Here is a 16288-nt window from a genome sequence, read left to right on the forward strand (position 1 = left end):
AACGTACATCAGAGTTGGAGCTTTCCTAGTTTTCCTGCACTGCTTTTCTCCACCAACATGTTATGACAGAGGCACAGGACACTCCTATGGTGGAGTTTCCATCAAACCTACCACAAATCCCAGTGCTTGTGGCTTTCAAATCACATGAGATTATACTTTCTGATGTCTCCGAATTAATGCCCAGGAAAGCCATGGCACCTTCCCTCTGGTAACCCAGAGGTGCCAGAGCAGGGAGGGAAGCAGGACACACGGTGGCAAGGCACATGCTGGAGAGCAAAGCCACTCTGTGACCACATTCAAGGGATGCCTTATTTCTAACAGCCAAAGTCCATGTGTTGAAAAGCTTTGCAGAAAATACTGCCCAACCCCAAAGTTCAAGCTTGCTTAAGCAGCAACGAGTTGACAGAAGTCATTACAAACTTTCTTGGTCCAGCATCACCCTGTTGTTTCTCCTTCAGGTGTCTCACAGTGAGGAATATCAGAGCTAAATAAAGTCTTAGTCCTAAAGTCTTAGGCAAGTAATGACCACACTTTTCCTAGTAATCATTTTCCTAAGACATCAGCCAATTTGCCCCTGAAAGGATGGTCATTTCTCACTGCAAGCTGGCCAGATCATTGCAATATTTTCCATCCACATTCCTCCAGACAACACACCCTGTCCCTCCTGCTGGGCTTACGGGCACCTTGATGGTGATGCTCCAAGTCTTGTGCCCAGAGTAGAGCACAAAGACATGGGTCCTGTCCCACCAAGGTTGCCTTCCTTGAGCACAGCTTGTGTAGGAGACCCCAGCAGCTCCAAGCCAGCAGTGTAGATGCCTTCAAACCTTCAGGTAATCAGGGCAATACTTAGGCAGCAAACACAGAGCTTCCTTCTGTCCCAGCCACATCCCAGGACTCTTCTTGCACAAATCCATGGAGTCAGTTTGCTTCAGGGAGATTGCACCATGGAGTCACCTGCAACATCCTCCCAGGCACCCTGCCACAGCTCCAACACCTCTGGTTCTTCAAACAAGCAGTAAAAAAATCCCCAGTGCTGGTGGTTGAGACCGCGGTTACTCCACACCCAGACAGGGCTGGCTTCGGGATCAGATGAAATCAGGAAAATGAAGGGAGAGCAACCAGGCTGGCAGCGCAGGCAGAGAGGGAGAGCAGCTTAAGTATTAGTCAGAAAGAGTCAAAAGTTCACATTATTCCCACAGCAGGGAAGGGCTGTGAAGGCACTGCACTCAGGTTAAGGACTTAAACACCAGGGAAAGAGGATTTTCTCAGCCAGGGCTTTCCCCACAACATGCCACTTGCTTGCTCTCTGTGAGTGTGAAGCCTCAGGCAAAATTTGACACAAGGCAAGCCAAAAACCCCAAATCCAGGAAGAGATCAGCACCTCCCAGGTAGCTCTCCAGACTGGGTCCTCAGTTGCTGTGGCCAAAACACTCTGCAGCAGCCCAGTTTGTTTCGTCACCCAACAGCGTGCCAATGGGGTCATGCACCAAGCCCACCTTCCACCAAGCCATTCCCTGCCTCCAGAAGGGCTACACCAAGTCTACTACACGTAGCTAGGCTGAGGTCCAGGAGGTGCCATGGGAATGGCACCCTCAGGGCCAATGCTCTGAACCTCAAGGCTGAGCATAAAGCTGGGATGGGGTCAGAGACTAAGAGTGTGCTGTGTCCAGCTCTAGAGTCCTCAGCACAGGAAAGACATGGACCTGTTGGAGCAGTACCAGAGGAGGCCACGGAGATGCTCAAAGAGCTGGAGCCCCTGTGCTGTGAGGACAGGCTGAGAGAGTTGGGGGAGTTCAGCCTGGAGAAGAGAAGGCTCCAGGGAGACCTCAGAACCCCTTCCAGTCCCTAAAAGGGCTCCAGGAGAGAGGGGAGAGACACCATAGGACGAGGGGGAAGGGTTTGACACTGAAAGAGGGGAGATTGAGATGAGATGTGGGGAAGAAACTCTTTACTGTGAGGGTGGCGAGAGCCTGGCCCAGGTTGTCCAGAGAAGCTGTGGCTGCCCCATCCCTGGAGGGGTTCAAGGCCAGGTTGGAGGGGGCTTGGAGCAACCTGGTGTGGTGGGAGGTGTCCCTGCCCAGGGCAGGGGGTTGGAACAGGTGATCTTTAAGGTCCCTTCCAACCCAACCTATTTTATGTTCCCCTGAAATTCACTCTCATCCAGAGAAACAGCTCAGACCTGAGCTCAGAAGGATGTTTGCAAAGCTCAGGCTTGCTCATGATCTTGTGAAGCCTGGCTCTGCCAAGGCTGAAGAGGTTGTCACCAAGCAGCCAGGCTGCAGGAGGGTCTTGGGCATACCTAGAGCTGACATCAGTCTGTGTTTCTTGGGCAGCAAATGGGAGTGATGACACTGCTGCTGTGGAGGAAAGCACCAAGCATGCACTGCTGCTGCCAGAGGTCCTCTCTACCTCCTTCCCTGGGACCTGCCCACCCAGAGTATCTCTGCATCCACGTCCTATGTAACAACCCAGTACATTCTGGCTATGGTGAAAGCAGACATTTTCTCCCATATTTAACACAGATTGAGGTACAGGGAGATGCTGAAGCCCAATAAAAATTCAAATCCAGGTATAGATCCGGCCTCATTTACAGATGGGGCCATCTATAACAGAAAAATACAAAACCACTGACCCACAGGAAGAAAAAGTAAGTATTTTCTCCTTCCTCACAGCCTCCTTACTACTTGGTTGTCCTCAAACAACACCCCAGCAGATGCCTGAACAATACAGCTTATAGCAACACAGCGAGGAGAGTTGGCCCAGGTCCTCACCCTGTAAATCAGCACTGCATTAGTGGAGCCAGAGCTTTATGACAGCAGAAGATCTGGCTCACACTCAGCCCACAAAATCAGCTGCCATCAGACTAATGCAACACAAATTAAACACAAGGTTTTCCAATCAAGCTTCCCATCAAAAGTAGAGCTACGTGATTCAAGTTACAGGCACAGCTTCAAGCTAATATTTGTTTTACCTTAATTACTGTGCTAATAGCCTCTGCAGTAAGCTTAACTTGATAGGCGAGATCCCGGTGACAGCCAACGTTAACTGCTGAGGAGTCATTTCTGCTGATGCTCACATGGTTATCTAATGCCACAGCCACAGTTAGCTCTACCTGGCCAATTCAATTCAGACCCCCTTTCCTGTGAAAAAAGTCCTGGATGGGATCATGTGTATATGCCACATCTGTGGGACACCCCACAGAAGCACCAAGGGGTCCACCCACCAGTTTAGTGGTGCCTTTTTGTCACTTAAAACAGCCATAACATGAACTTGAGCACTGCTGGGCTTGTGGCTGTTCCCGTACCCCACAGGAACAAGAAGGATGGTCTGGATTCCCACTTTCTCCCCCTCCCTGCACCTTCCTCCCTGTTTTGCTGTCTGTAGCCCAACACTCCCACATAGAAGCAGTTTACTCAGGGAAGCCACATATTTCCCCTTCACTGAGATGGATTCTAGCATGACTCAACAAACAAGAAGAATAAGAAACAGCGCATGTGCAGCCATCTAGAAAGGATGGTCCAAGACTCCAAGGACAGCTTGGACCCATGATCCAAGTTCAGCTTGATAACCCCAGTGGAGCTCCCTGTGCTGGCTGGAGCTCTCAAGAAGACCTTGATAAGGAGAGCTCAAATCCTTCACACACTGAATGGCTCAGCAGCAGCTCAAGCATCGCCCTGGCAAGTCCCCACTAACAGTTTGTGATCGGCTGCTGGAGAATCCCTCTCCAACATTCATTTGAATGGGCAATGCCATTTCTGGCTGTGAATGGTTTCTCACTTGCAGGCTCAACAGAGAAGATCAGAAGGTGACAGAGAAGACATCTCCCCTCACCCACCAGCCTGGTATGAGAGCCAGGGTGATACCTGCTCACTCCCAGACAGGCCACCTTTCCCTTAATGGACCACATCCATCCCTGTCTGCCAACAGCAGCCCTTCAGTGGTGGTGGCTCTTGTTATCCCACAGCTTGGAGATGGCACTGAAGGTGGCAGCATGAAGCTCTTTGTGGTCCCACTCCAACAAGTCCTATCTGGTACCCAGTCGATGGGCTGAGCTGCAGACAGCCTGCCTGCTTGTCACAGCATTGGGATGTAAACTCATCTCAAGGAGGAAGGAACCTCATGCAGCTGTGCAGCTTCCAGAAGGTGAGGACCAAGCAATGGAGCTACTCTTCCATGGATATCCTAGAAAACTGAGACAAAAAACAGCTTCCCTACATCTCCATGGTAGAAGCAGGAGGCAAAGCTTTCAATCAAGCTTTCTCCCCTCTTCCCTGCCTTCCCAGCTTGGAAGAAATTTGGAGCAAGGACCGCATTTAGGCAACAGATCCCAACCTCTGCAGCACGTCTGGCCTTGCCACTTTCTCCAGACTGCTTTGGAAGTACCATGAAGGAGCTGTGCTCACAAGTCACTATCTCCAGCAGCAGCCAGAAGGAATTTCACTGAGCAAGAGGTCAAGCCTCTGTGGTTTCTAATACTTTCCTTTCACAGGACAGCCCCAAAGTCTTAAAGCACACTGCTTTATTTGCAGTGATTCACAGAACAGCTGAGGCTGGAGGCACCTCTGGAGATCATCTGCTGTGGCCTCCTCACAGCAGGGTCAGCAGCAGCAGGTTGATCAGGGCTGTTTGGTCAGATTTTTAATAACTCTGAGGATGGAGATATTTTTGCTTTAACTAACACCCCACTCTTTAATCATGGAAAGAAAAAGGGGGTTTTGTACAGACATATTCAGATCAGGCAACATCCAATCTCAACAGCACTAACAAGCTGAGCTGGCTAGAAACTATTTTGCTTGAATAAATCTGCTTTTCAGAGTTATTGACTTTCTGACAAGATGAAAAAAACCTTTCCAACTGGAAAAATATCCACTTTGCATCAAAAACCTGATCAGAAAAGAGAACAGAAGACTTCGCCTTTTGGCTAAAATGATGTCTCAAACTGGAAAATTTGCACTGTTTGTTTTCATTTTGTCATGAAATTCTCCTTTAGCACAAGAAAACCTTTCCCAGCCAGCTCCACCAACTAGTGACTGGGCTGCTCTGCCAGGCTGAGGGGTGACACCATGCCCAGAACATGGCATTGCTGCCACAGGGTGCAGTCTTGGTCCAGACGTGCCTTTGCTCCTGGCTGGGGTTTCAGATGTCCCCAGCCCACCTCCCACCAAGCAGTTCTCTGCTCCAGCTGGAGACCCACAGGACCTGTCATTGCCCAAATATCTCCACAACTCTGAGCCAGCAGGATTGCTTTGTAAGCAAAAAAAAAAAAAAATCCTTGCTCCAGTGATGTCCAAGCCCTGCTTTTGGCTTTGCAGGGTCGCAACCCTTCATGACCAACCTAGGCCTTTGAAATGGAGCAGGAGAGGATCATAGAATGTGTTGGGTGGGAAGGGACCTTTAAAGTCATCTAGTCCAACCCCCCTCCAGTGAGCAGGGACATCTTTAACTAGATCAGGTTGCTCAGAGCCTCATCAAGCCTGACCTTGAATGTCTCCAGGGATGGTTGCTCTCTGGGCAACCTGTTCCAGTGTCTCACCACCCTCACTGTAAAGAATTCCTTCCTAATGTCTAATCTAAACTTACCCTGCTCTAGTTTAAGACCATTGCCCCTCGTCCTATCACTACATGCCCTTGCAAACAGTCCCTCCCCATCTCTCCTGGAGCCCCTTTAGGGACTGGAAGGGGCTCTAAGGTCTCCCCGGAGCCTTCTCTTCTCCAGGCTGAACCCCCCAACTCTCTCAGCCTGTCCTCACAGCACAGGGGTTCCAGCTGTGGGAAACGAGCTAAGTTTTGCTTCAGTTAATTGATGTATCATTGTTAGTGTGATAGTACTAACACAGAAGCTTTAGTAGTAGTAATAAAAATTAACAAATTGTATCTAACTAATCCCTACAGATGTTCTTGGTCCATTGAAATGTCCTTGTTCTCAGAGTGTTATCTAGGTGAAGAGAAACAGACTGGAACGTGTCCTTCAACATAGGGACCAAGAAGATAGAAAAGTATCAATAAGACTAAAAGAACAAGGCTTGGACAGTGAATCTGCCAGGTGGACAGTAAAGGCTGCCAAGTAGGCCCGCTCACAGGGAAAAAGGGGGGGGCAGCTGATGAAGACGAGGATGCGACCACCTGATGAAGAAAATGATATGTTCAAGATAAAATTTCGTAGAATAGGTGTGTATATGCCTTATACGGCAGAAAAAGATATAGGCTAAACCTGCGATAGGTTAGGCGGTCGGGAAGAATGTGAGCTCCAACTTCTCAGCCAATGAGAAGGAGAGACAGAAGTTTAAGCGGCCGGGATAAGGTATAAATATACAAAAATCAAAAAAGTGCGTGTGCATCTATTTTTGGTGCACCCGATTCAGCGCTGTTTCATATTAATAAATTTTTAAACTTTTGATTCGGTGACTTTGTCCTCTTTAAAGTCTAAGATGTGAGTCGGTGCTTCTCACACAGCCCTTGGAGCATTCCTATGGCCCAGGAGATGGGCCAATGATGGACAAGCTCATCTTGCCACACAACCACCTTAAACGTGGGTGCTGTGAAAGCCAAGGCACATCCCTGACGCACCCCACATTCCCAGAGCAGGGTGTGTGAACATGCCTTTCTGTCCACGAGCTGCTCCGGGTGCAGCACCCATAATGAGCCAGAGACTGAAATACCATCCGTTTTTAGCAGGAAGATGCTGCAGGGCTGTGACACCCGCCTGCCACGCTAAAAATGCAGAGCAGGAACATCCAGTATCCAGCCAAATTAGCCCTGAGAACAGAAATACCGGGTGCACACAATTAATCTTCCAAGGGAAGGGAACATCCCCCCCGCCCGCCCTTAGGAAACCCAGGATGACCCAGTCCCTCACCCCAAAACAACAAACAAGAGCAGAACAAAGGCCAGGGCATAAAAGGAAACCATGCACAGACCCACCACCAAATATAACTCAGGAAGGGGCTGGCACATACAAGCAGCAAAACCTCTCTTGCACATGGCTTACTTAGTTTATCCACAGGGATTGTCACATTTATTTACTAAAATGACTTTCTGGAGTGGTTTAGCTACAGCAGATTCTTGTTTCCCCCAAAAACAGCCCACCACAGCTCCCCCCCACCCCAGAGTCTGCACAGGAGGATGAAGGTTTTACAAGTCCAGGAAGGAAAAATCCCTCAAGTAATTGTGGTTGCTGAGTTATGGAGGGGTTTGTGTCTTTTTGGGAGCCTCCTGGAATGGCCTGAGCCATTGAGATCACTTGAAGGACCCTCTTGAGGATTTCATTTTCCTACAGCCTGAACAAAGCCACACACCACAGAACAATTTGTCTATCTTTAAATGCAAAATACCAATCCATATATCCATCCAGAATGTCTTAGCAGAATAGCAGAATTGCCCCAAGAAAACTGGCTTTTGCATATGAGCTGCCCTTCTCTAACCAGACCTTTCTTTTGCAATACAGAGCCGGGAAATCAGTTTTAACAGATGAGGCTGTGAACAGCTTTGACAACAGGGAAAGAGTCAGAGCACTCGTGTCATCGCTTGTGTGAACCCTTTCATATCTGCCATAACTTTCTGTCAACCCACAGTTCCACTCAGCACAGGAAATCCTCCCCATTTTTAGACCACATCTCATCAAGAGGGAAAGCAGCCCTCACCGAGTCCTACAAGCAAGCCACAAAAAGCTAAACCAAAGGCTTCCTCAGGATGTAAGCTCTGCTTGTCCTTCTTGCTTTTGGCTTGGTAAGTACACACACGAAGCTATAGAAATGTGATGACTTTCCATAAATACAGAGTTTCTTGTTGTCCATGGATCCCCTGGTCTACTACAGAAACCGTGGCTGGTTTTGACTAAGACCCGCTTGAAGCCCAGCTCTGAGGACCATCCGTCACAACTTTGATCCCCATGAGCAAACCCAAAGGACACTTGATCTTGATGTTCTGTGAAACCAATGATGAAACCCTCAATCACTTCAACACCACATCATCAAGCTTTTAGACAGTTCATTACTAATTCAATGCCACCAGCACTGCTTTTGACCACAAACTGGAGATTAGGCACAGGTTTTGCTCAGAAGAACATATCTAATCCCAAAGGAGACCTCCACAGGCATCTGTGAATCAGGACACACTGACTCAGTGCACTCCACCTCCATGGTTTTGAAGCTGCAGAACTATTTTTTTTGTGCCCTTTAAATGGCAGCAACTTTCTGAAAGCTGTGGAAACACACGGATAAAGGAAAAAAAAGATTTAAGTCAGAAGGTCATGAGATGAATCTAGGTCAGGAGTTGGTCAGGGATAGAGCTAAGTCTACACACACACACCCCCGACATACACACACAGACATTGAGGATGCTAGAGCTGGCCAGAAGTGCAGTATAAATATAAGGAGCACATCCAAAGTGATCTGAAGAGCTTTGTGGTGATTTCTAGAGCAACTGCCAGGGAAACTGTTAATCCTCTTCTGCAGGCGAGTTGCTGCTCTGTCAGCAGGACTCGGCCCTGGATCCCTCTGGCCTGACAGAAGCCACCAGGCAGCTGCCCGGGGGGACAGAGGTCCCAGCAGGACACATGCTCTCACACTGAAACCTTCACTTCAGTCAGCCACAGCTAAAAAACTGCACTCTGCTTTTCTACAAGCATCCCTAAGGTATTTGCTTGCAAGTTTCCTGCATTCCTCACACATTCCTGCAAGGAAGCTTTTGATATGATTTCCAAGGGAAGCCAACACTGAAAGAAGCCTGGACACCAGCAACACAAGTTTCTTCAGGAAGGAGTGCTTGTCACTGAATTAATCACTTACAGCATTCTTTTTCCTAAGCTGTGATCAAGAAAATATTACTTTGAATTTCTGCATAGCTGTCCCTGGAGAACAGCCCAGCCCTCCGCAGGGCTCCTTTCAGCTTTACAACATCCTCCGCTTGCTTCTGCCATTACCTCCATTTCACAAAAAATGAAAGTTTGAATCTGAACACCACACACACACACACCCCCTCACCGAGCTGCAAAGTTAAGAGGGTAAAAGCCAAAAAACAAGAGCAAGGAGTTGCTATAGCAAGTGCCCCACAAGGATGCCCCTTCCCTGGGATGGTAGGAGAGGGATGTTTCGGATTAAACACTTCATAAAGCTGGTTGATTCCAAAAAAAGAGAGGCACCCTCAAATGAGAGTACAGACCACTATTTCCAAAAACATGCAGAGATTTGTGTTGCCAACCATGACACACCCTGGGTTGGAGCTTCCTTAGTAAAAGGTTAAGCCCCCTCCGAGATGCTGAGCTTCCAGAGTCCAGTCCCTTCTGAGCCATCGGCCACATCCAGTCCATCACCTGTGGAACAAAACCCCACACAGGGGGCATTTATCTCCACAGATCACCCGTTGCACTTCAGATACTCCACAGTCAGAGGGGCCAAATCAGGGCATTTGGATCTAATTAGCTTTCCTAATCTGCCCTGACAGTCAGCCAGGGCTGAAGCTGTTCCAGCTGCGCATATGGCTCAGAGCAGGAAAGGCACAAGTCCCTCGAAACATCCTCTCCAGCGTGTATTTCACAATAGTGCTGTTCCTCCCTCCAAAAGGAAAAAAAATCACTCCAGTACTATGAAGTTCTCCTTCTCAGCAAAACTGATCATTCCTCCCCTGCAGCAATTTTTTTGGTCTCCTCTCTCCAGCCACACATTATCAAACCCCTTTAAGCTTAACTGTAAGCGGAGCCTATGGGCAAGACGGAATATAATTAATTCCTTAGAGGTTTTTTTGTTTTTTTTTAAGAGCAAAGAAACCTCAGGCTGCAGAGAACCAGCAGCTCACACAGACACCTCCCTATTCCGCAGCAAACAGTCCCTTTGCCACATCCCAGCTGCAGCCAGGAGCCAGGGCTGGAGGAATGTCACACCCCACCGGGGCAGACACAGGCACCAGTGTCCAGAGCCAGCACCAGGACCCTCACCATCCTGCACCAGCACCAACCTGGCCGGACCAGGAACACCCCTGAGGTCCCAGCACACTGTGAATTGCTAGATCTCATGTTTTGGGGAGGGAACGGTTCCTTTACCCAGTTTCACCAGCTCCTCCTCCTGTTATACTCATGCCCCAAGGTCAGCAAAACAAAGACAGTCCTGACCCAGAAGCTCCATGCTATTCCCCCATGGGCAGCACACCCAGGCTGCGCTCCTGTTTTGGCACAACCTAGGACCAGCACCACTCTGGGCTGGGGCAATCCCAGGCACAAGCCCAGGCTGGGCAGAGGATGGACTGAGACCAGCCCTGAGGAGAACTTGCGGGTGTTGGTGGATGAGAAGCTCAACATGAGCCGGCAACGTGCACTGGCAGCCCAGAAACCACCCCCCCCTGGGCTGCATCCCCAGCAGCGTGGCCAGCAGGGCCAGGGGGGATTCTGCCCCTCTGCTCCACTCTGGGGAGACCTTTCCTGGAGCACTGTGTCCAGCTCTGGAGTCCTCAGCACAGGAAGGACGTGGAACTGTTGTTGGAGCAGGGCCAGAGAAGGCCACGGAGATATTGGGAGGGCTGGAGCCCCTCTGCTGTGAGGACAGGCTGAGAGAGTTGGGGGGGTTCATCCTGGAGAAGAGAAGGCTCCGGGGAGACCTTAGAGCCCCTTCCAGTCCCTAAAGGGGCTCCAGGAGATAGGGGGAAGGATTCTGGATCAGGGAGGGGAGCCATAGGATGAGGGGGAAGGGTTTGACACTGAAAGAGGGGAGATTGAGATGAGATGTGGGGAAGAACTTCTTTGCTGTGAGAGTGGTGAGAGCCTGGCCCAGGTTGCCCAGGGAAGCTGTGGCTGCCCCATCCCTGGAGGGGTTCAAGGCCAGGTTGGAGGGGGCTTGGAGCAACCTGGTGTGGTGGGAGGTGTCCCTGCCCAGGGCAGGGGGAGGGACTGGATGGTCTTTAATGTTCCTTCCAAACCAAACCATTCCATGATTCTATGATTCATTTGCCCTAGCACAAGCACACCTGGGATGCTCAGGGCAGGGGGAAAGCAGACACTGCTGTCCTGCATGTGAAGCTGCTGTTACACACCACACAGCCTCAGCTGCGCTGACGGCACAACCAGGAGATGCCCAGGCTGCTGCATGGCTTTGGCCAGAGTTTAAATTAGCACCCTCTTCTATTATCTGAAGCATGAGAACTGCTCAGTTATCACAGTCCAGTGAGCAAGGGTGACGTGACACAGCAGAGGACAATACGAAGGCAAAAAAAATCAAGTATCTCCTGCTCCTTCACTAGTGGAAGTCTGGAAGTTTGTGAAGTCGAGCCAAGGATCTCACCCTCTTGCATCTTTCTTTGGGTCTGAAGTTCATACAGATCCGAAGATTTGGCCCAAACCCTCAGCTTCTGTCCAGTTCTGTGGTAGATGATGGAGAAGGACCAGATGCTGGCTCCCAAATCCAGTTAACCAAATTAGACCCCACTGGGGGCCAGCAAAGTGGGAATGGGCAGGGTAGACTGTCAGCCCAACACCCCAGCTACCTCCAGCTGGCCCATGGTCACCCCAGAATAACTTAGACCAGCCTCCAGACTACCTTAAGAGCAGGAAAAGGGAATCAGAGCATCTCAATTTCTTGATCACACTTCAATTCCTATTTAACATGACTTTTGGATCTGGTTTTCTGCTATATGAACTTCAAAATTAACAGTCAGTCCCTTCAGCCGAACCAGCCAGGGTTTCACTGAACTCACCCAAACCTCCGCAGTTACTAATTCCAGCTCCGTCTAAGCCAGACCACAGAGGCACAGGAGGAAGCACGGCCCCATGGCTTATCTAGCAGGTCACTGGTCCAACATCTGCTTTCCATGTTCCCCGGGCTGGGCTCCAAGTGCGTAACATATACATCTGCCTGTCTGTCTCTGTACAGCACACACCATTTGTCTCCTCCAACACGGCTGACCAGTCACCCCAGCAAAACTTAGGGGAGCAGAGCGAAAAGCAGCTCCCCAAGAAACACACCTCATCCCCTGGGACAAAGCAAGTCTGAGAAATAAAAGCCAGAAGCAGAGCAGCCGTGATCCCCACCCATAGAGCAGGGCTGAAAAAGCAGCTCAACCTCACCAAGTACAAACTAGAGGAGCCATAAAGAGCATCCTTCCCCCGCAGCAGCATTTCTCAATCCACAGCCCGAGCACAGCAGACACCGTTGTTATAACCCTTCCACCTGGGTGGCAACAAACATCTGCACGGACAGGGCTGGAGGAACCGGGGTGGGAGCAGGATGGAGCAGGACTGCACCTCAGCAAGTCATTTGGCCTCAGGACAGCCTGAACCTCCTCTGGCCCAGGGGATCCCACAGGATTGTGAAGACCCACACTTGTACCAATGGAGAATGATTGAGCCCCAGCAGGATGGCAAGTTTCCCACAGCCCAAGGGAACAAGGCAGGGACACCCAAGCCACTGGGTAGGGATGACTCCATCAGCCGGCTGTGGTGGCCTCAACATCCCTGGGGCTTCCTGTGCCAGCGTTGGTGGCCCAGACTGCTGCAAGGGTCACAATAGTGTCCCAGAGGTGACAGTCCCTACCAGCTCATCACACAACCACCTGGGTCACACATCGCCGGCAGCCCATGTGGGCCACCAACAGGTATCCAAGAGGGGACTACTGCTCCTTGAGCAGCTTGCCTTCAGTGAATCCCCACACACAGTGCTCAGAGGCAGAAACACTGCTGCTCCCCCTTTACAGAGGTGACACCAAGGAGCTTGCTGTCCTGACCAAGACACACAGGCATCAAGCCAGCTCCCAGTCCCATGCCACAGTGACAACTGGGGGCCATCTAAGCACCATTATCCAGCTAATTCGTACTTTTCTATTTGTTTGTATTCCATACTTTGTTTCAGCTTTTGAAGCTTTATTTGAAACACCTATACAAAAAAATTCCCCTGGCTATTTGTGAATTCATGAGAGAGTACAGCTGTATAAAGCTATTACACACCCCTTAGCCTGCAGGCAGAGAAAATAGCACCTAGCTTTTTAATCTAAAATATGGAAATGTCCTTGTGCTGTAACCCCCTGCTAGGAAACAAAGCCCAGGACAGGGGTCCTGGTTGCACCTGGCATGTGGGGACTGTGCACACTCAGTGGGAGATCCCACACAGGCACAGGATCTGCTACCCAGAGACATCACAGAATGGTTTGGGTTGGAAGGGACCTTAAAGACCATCCATTTCCAAACCCCTGCCCTGGGCAGGGACACCTCCCACCACACCAGGTTGCTCCAAGCCCCCTCCAGCCTGGCCTTGAACCCCTCCAGGGATGGGGCAGCCACAGCTTCTCGGGGCAACCTGGGCCAGGCTCTCACCACCCTCACACCAAACAAGTTCTTCCCCACATCTCATCTCAATCTCCTCTCTTTCAGTTTGAAAGAATGGCAGAAAATACTATAGGGAGGTGCTGAAAGGGGATCTGAGATCACACCACAGGGCTATGGCACAGCGAGGGCCACCTGCAGCATCAGGCACCCTCTCGGCCACAGGAGCATCTCTCCTCCACTTCCACATTAAACCCTCCAGCCCAGCTGCAGTCCCAGACAGGTAAAAGCCCCAAGAGCAGGGGAGGTTCTATCAGGTACATGTAAACACAAGTGCAAGAAGGTAGAAAAAACCTAGGGAGATTCAAAACACCGAGAATTATCCTAGATTCCAACATCACTTACGTTGTTCGCTTCCTACATGCAAGTATGGACATTACATACCCTCAGGTATTCTCCTGTGCCCCTGTTTTTTTGTGTTAAAACAAAAAAAAAAAATCAAGTTTAATGCTCAGTGTATTCCCCTTAAACATACCTCACCAAGCTACACAGAAAATCATTTCTGTTACCTGCTGCAAATTTGTACTCCCTGCCCCAACCACCAGCCTGAGGTCACACAGGCAGTGAAGCCTCAAACAGCCTGAAATGAGCCACTAATGGCTGTAATTAGCCACTAATCACCCTCAATTGCTGGGGATCAGCGAGGAGGGAATTTAAACCTGAGGAAGTAACTTGCCACGAGCAACTTAAATGAGTCTTGCTGCTTTCTGCTGAGCTGCCCATAACAAAATCCTAGGATTTTCAGATATTTCAGGGATCCTGTCCAATATTTCCTGAGGGGGTAACTCCTGACTTGAGGGTGCGCTGCAAAATCCAGGGTGAACAGCAAGTTTCCCCCAGTCCTGGAGGACACAGACAGCGAGTGCTGACCCCAGAGCACCCAACAGAACAAACCAAATCCAAACACAGCATTAAACATTCAAATTTAGCACAGTTTCGCCACAGTTTCCCAGCACATGGCTGTCTCATCTTGGCCAGCTGCAGACACCAAGGTGCAGCATCACCAGTATTTCCGTTTAAATTTCAACCCAGTGGATATTCCAGCTTATAAATCAGAAACACCAGATTTTTTTTGCAGGAAAGCAGCACGAGGGAAAGGGCCATCCTAGAGGCATCCTCCAGTTTTCTCTGCTTTAAGCCTGCCCTGGCCAGCAGGGCCAGCCCATCACCCTGGCACAGGGCACCCCCCAGCCCAGCCCCGGGCACCCCTTACCTGAGGTCGGGGTCCTGGTCGAAGGTGTTTCCATCCGTGTCAAGTGGTCAAACGTGTCCTGCTCTGAAGGCTCCAGGATTTTCTTTATAAAAGAATCCATTTTTCCTCACTGGATACAGGGTGTGGGTACAAAACAAACAAACAAAAATATTATCACACGATGCTAAGTGGCCAAAACATTTTTTTTTCTTTTATTTTTCCCCCTCAGGGACACCCAGGCCGGGAGCAGATTGCGGGGAAACTGTTCTGCTGCCAACAAACACTGTGTCACTATAGAGATGTTACGGTGCAGCCACCCCATCTGCTCTGAAAGCCCCCAAAGACAGTGCGAGACTGAATCAAAGGATTTGAGTCTGGCTTTGGGTATAGGACTCAGAGCTCACTGCTTTGAGTAGCACAGGGCAGGTAGCAGAGTCATGCATTTTAAGGAAAACACCAGAATTGGAGACAATGAGATAAGTTTAAGCCCCAATCCTCCCAGTGTGGTGCACACACAGGGCAGCTGAGCTCCAGCTGTGCTGGTGCATGCTTTTTTCCACAACGTCCTCCTTCCCCAAGGCACCTGGGTCTGCTTCACAAAGAAAAAAAAAGTATGCATAAAGCACAAGAATCCTTTGCAAATCCCAGTCTGACCCGTTGCAAAAGCTGGGAGGTGCACAGGGGATAGAGGCAGGGTTTGCAACAGTCCTTGCTTCCCCTTTTGGAGGTGGAAGAAGGTGATCTTTAAGGTCCCTTCCAACTCTAACCATTCTAGGATTCGATGAATACCTGCACTGCCAGCACCCCCAGTCCCAGCTCCCTGTTGTCCAGGGCTCCTTCCCCATTTCCCTGCTCCTGCTTTCCCCTTCCAGACCCAACCTCACTCCTTCCCATTTTTCCACCTCCCAGACCCCAGTACCTGAATGCAGCCACCACAAAAGGAGCAGCCACCACGAAAAGAGCAGCCACCCAGCCCCAGGACACATTCAGAAGTGGATCTGGCCTGGGCACTTATTACATCATAAAGCACCTCAAGCCCCCAGTGTAACGGGAGAAGCTCAGCTCAGCTGCTGGAAGTGCTTTTAACCCCCGAAGCCACCACCCCCTTCAATCATTGCCACCAGCTGAGCCATGTCTCACCCACCCCATTGCCCACCCTGGGAGGGGGGCTTAATGTCAGGGGGAATTTCTCATTCTTAATCCGGGAGGGGAGCCATAGGACGAGGGGGAAGGGTTTGACACTGAAAGAGGGGAGATTGGGATGAGATCAGGGGAAGAACTACTTTGCTGTGAGGGTGGTGAGAGCCTGGCCCAGGTTGCCCAGAGAAGCTGTGGCTGCCCCATCCCTGGAGGGGTTCAAGGGCAGGTTGGAGGGGGCTTGGAGCAACCTGGTCTGGTGGGAGGTGTCCCTGCCCAGGGCAGGGGGTTGGAAATGGATGGTCTTTAAGGTCCCTTCCAACCCAAACCGTTCAGTGATGCTATGATTCTATGAAAGCAGTTGATGGGTGAGGACTCCCCGTGGGACTCTGGCTGTAATTCCTCACCCAGTTGCTCATGGGAAAGGGATTCAGATGCTCATGGTGTTTCTGGGTTGAGTAATACCTCTGGCAAGGAGCAGATGAGTTTGGAAAGTGCGTAATGGTGCATCCCATGCCAGGAGGGCCTCAGAGGGCTGGCTGCCTGGCCACGAAGGGCAGGGGTGGATTGCCCACACGCACAGGCAGAGCTGGGCTGACATTGCCCATTCCCCCCATGCCTGACCCATGAGGGTCTCCCATGGGGCAGGAGCTGGTGGT

At 50.4% G+C, this 16288-nt stretch overlaps 1 protein-coding gene across 1 annotated transcript in view; it reads right to left on the reverse strand.

Annotated features, from left to right (window-relative positions):
• TEKT3 (tektin 3) overlaps positions 1-14597 on the reverse strand; it is a 109136-nt gene extending 94539 nt beyond the window's left edge. Inside the window, exon 1 of the mRNA XM_014955826.1 lies at positions 14514-14597. Within this exon, the coding sequence (XP_014811312.1) occupies positions 14514-14547 (34 nt within the window). The 5' untranslated portion in view covers positions 14548-14597. The remainder of the gene's footprint in view (positions 1-14513) is intronic.
• Between the last annotated feature and the right edge of the window lie 1691 nt (positions 14598-16288).

The sequence above is a fragment of the Calidris pugnax genome, unplaced genomic scaffold (genome assembly GCF_001431845.1).
Source record: "Calidris pugnax isolate Ruff unplaced genomic scaffold, ASM143184v1 scaffold286, whole genome shotgun sequence".
In the NCBI taxonomy this organism is placed as follows: domain Eukaryota; kingdom Metazoa; phylum Chordata; class Aves; order Charadriiformes; family Scolopacidae; genus Calidris; species Calidris pugnax.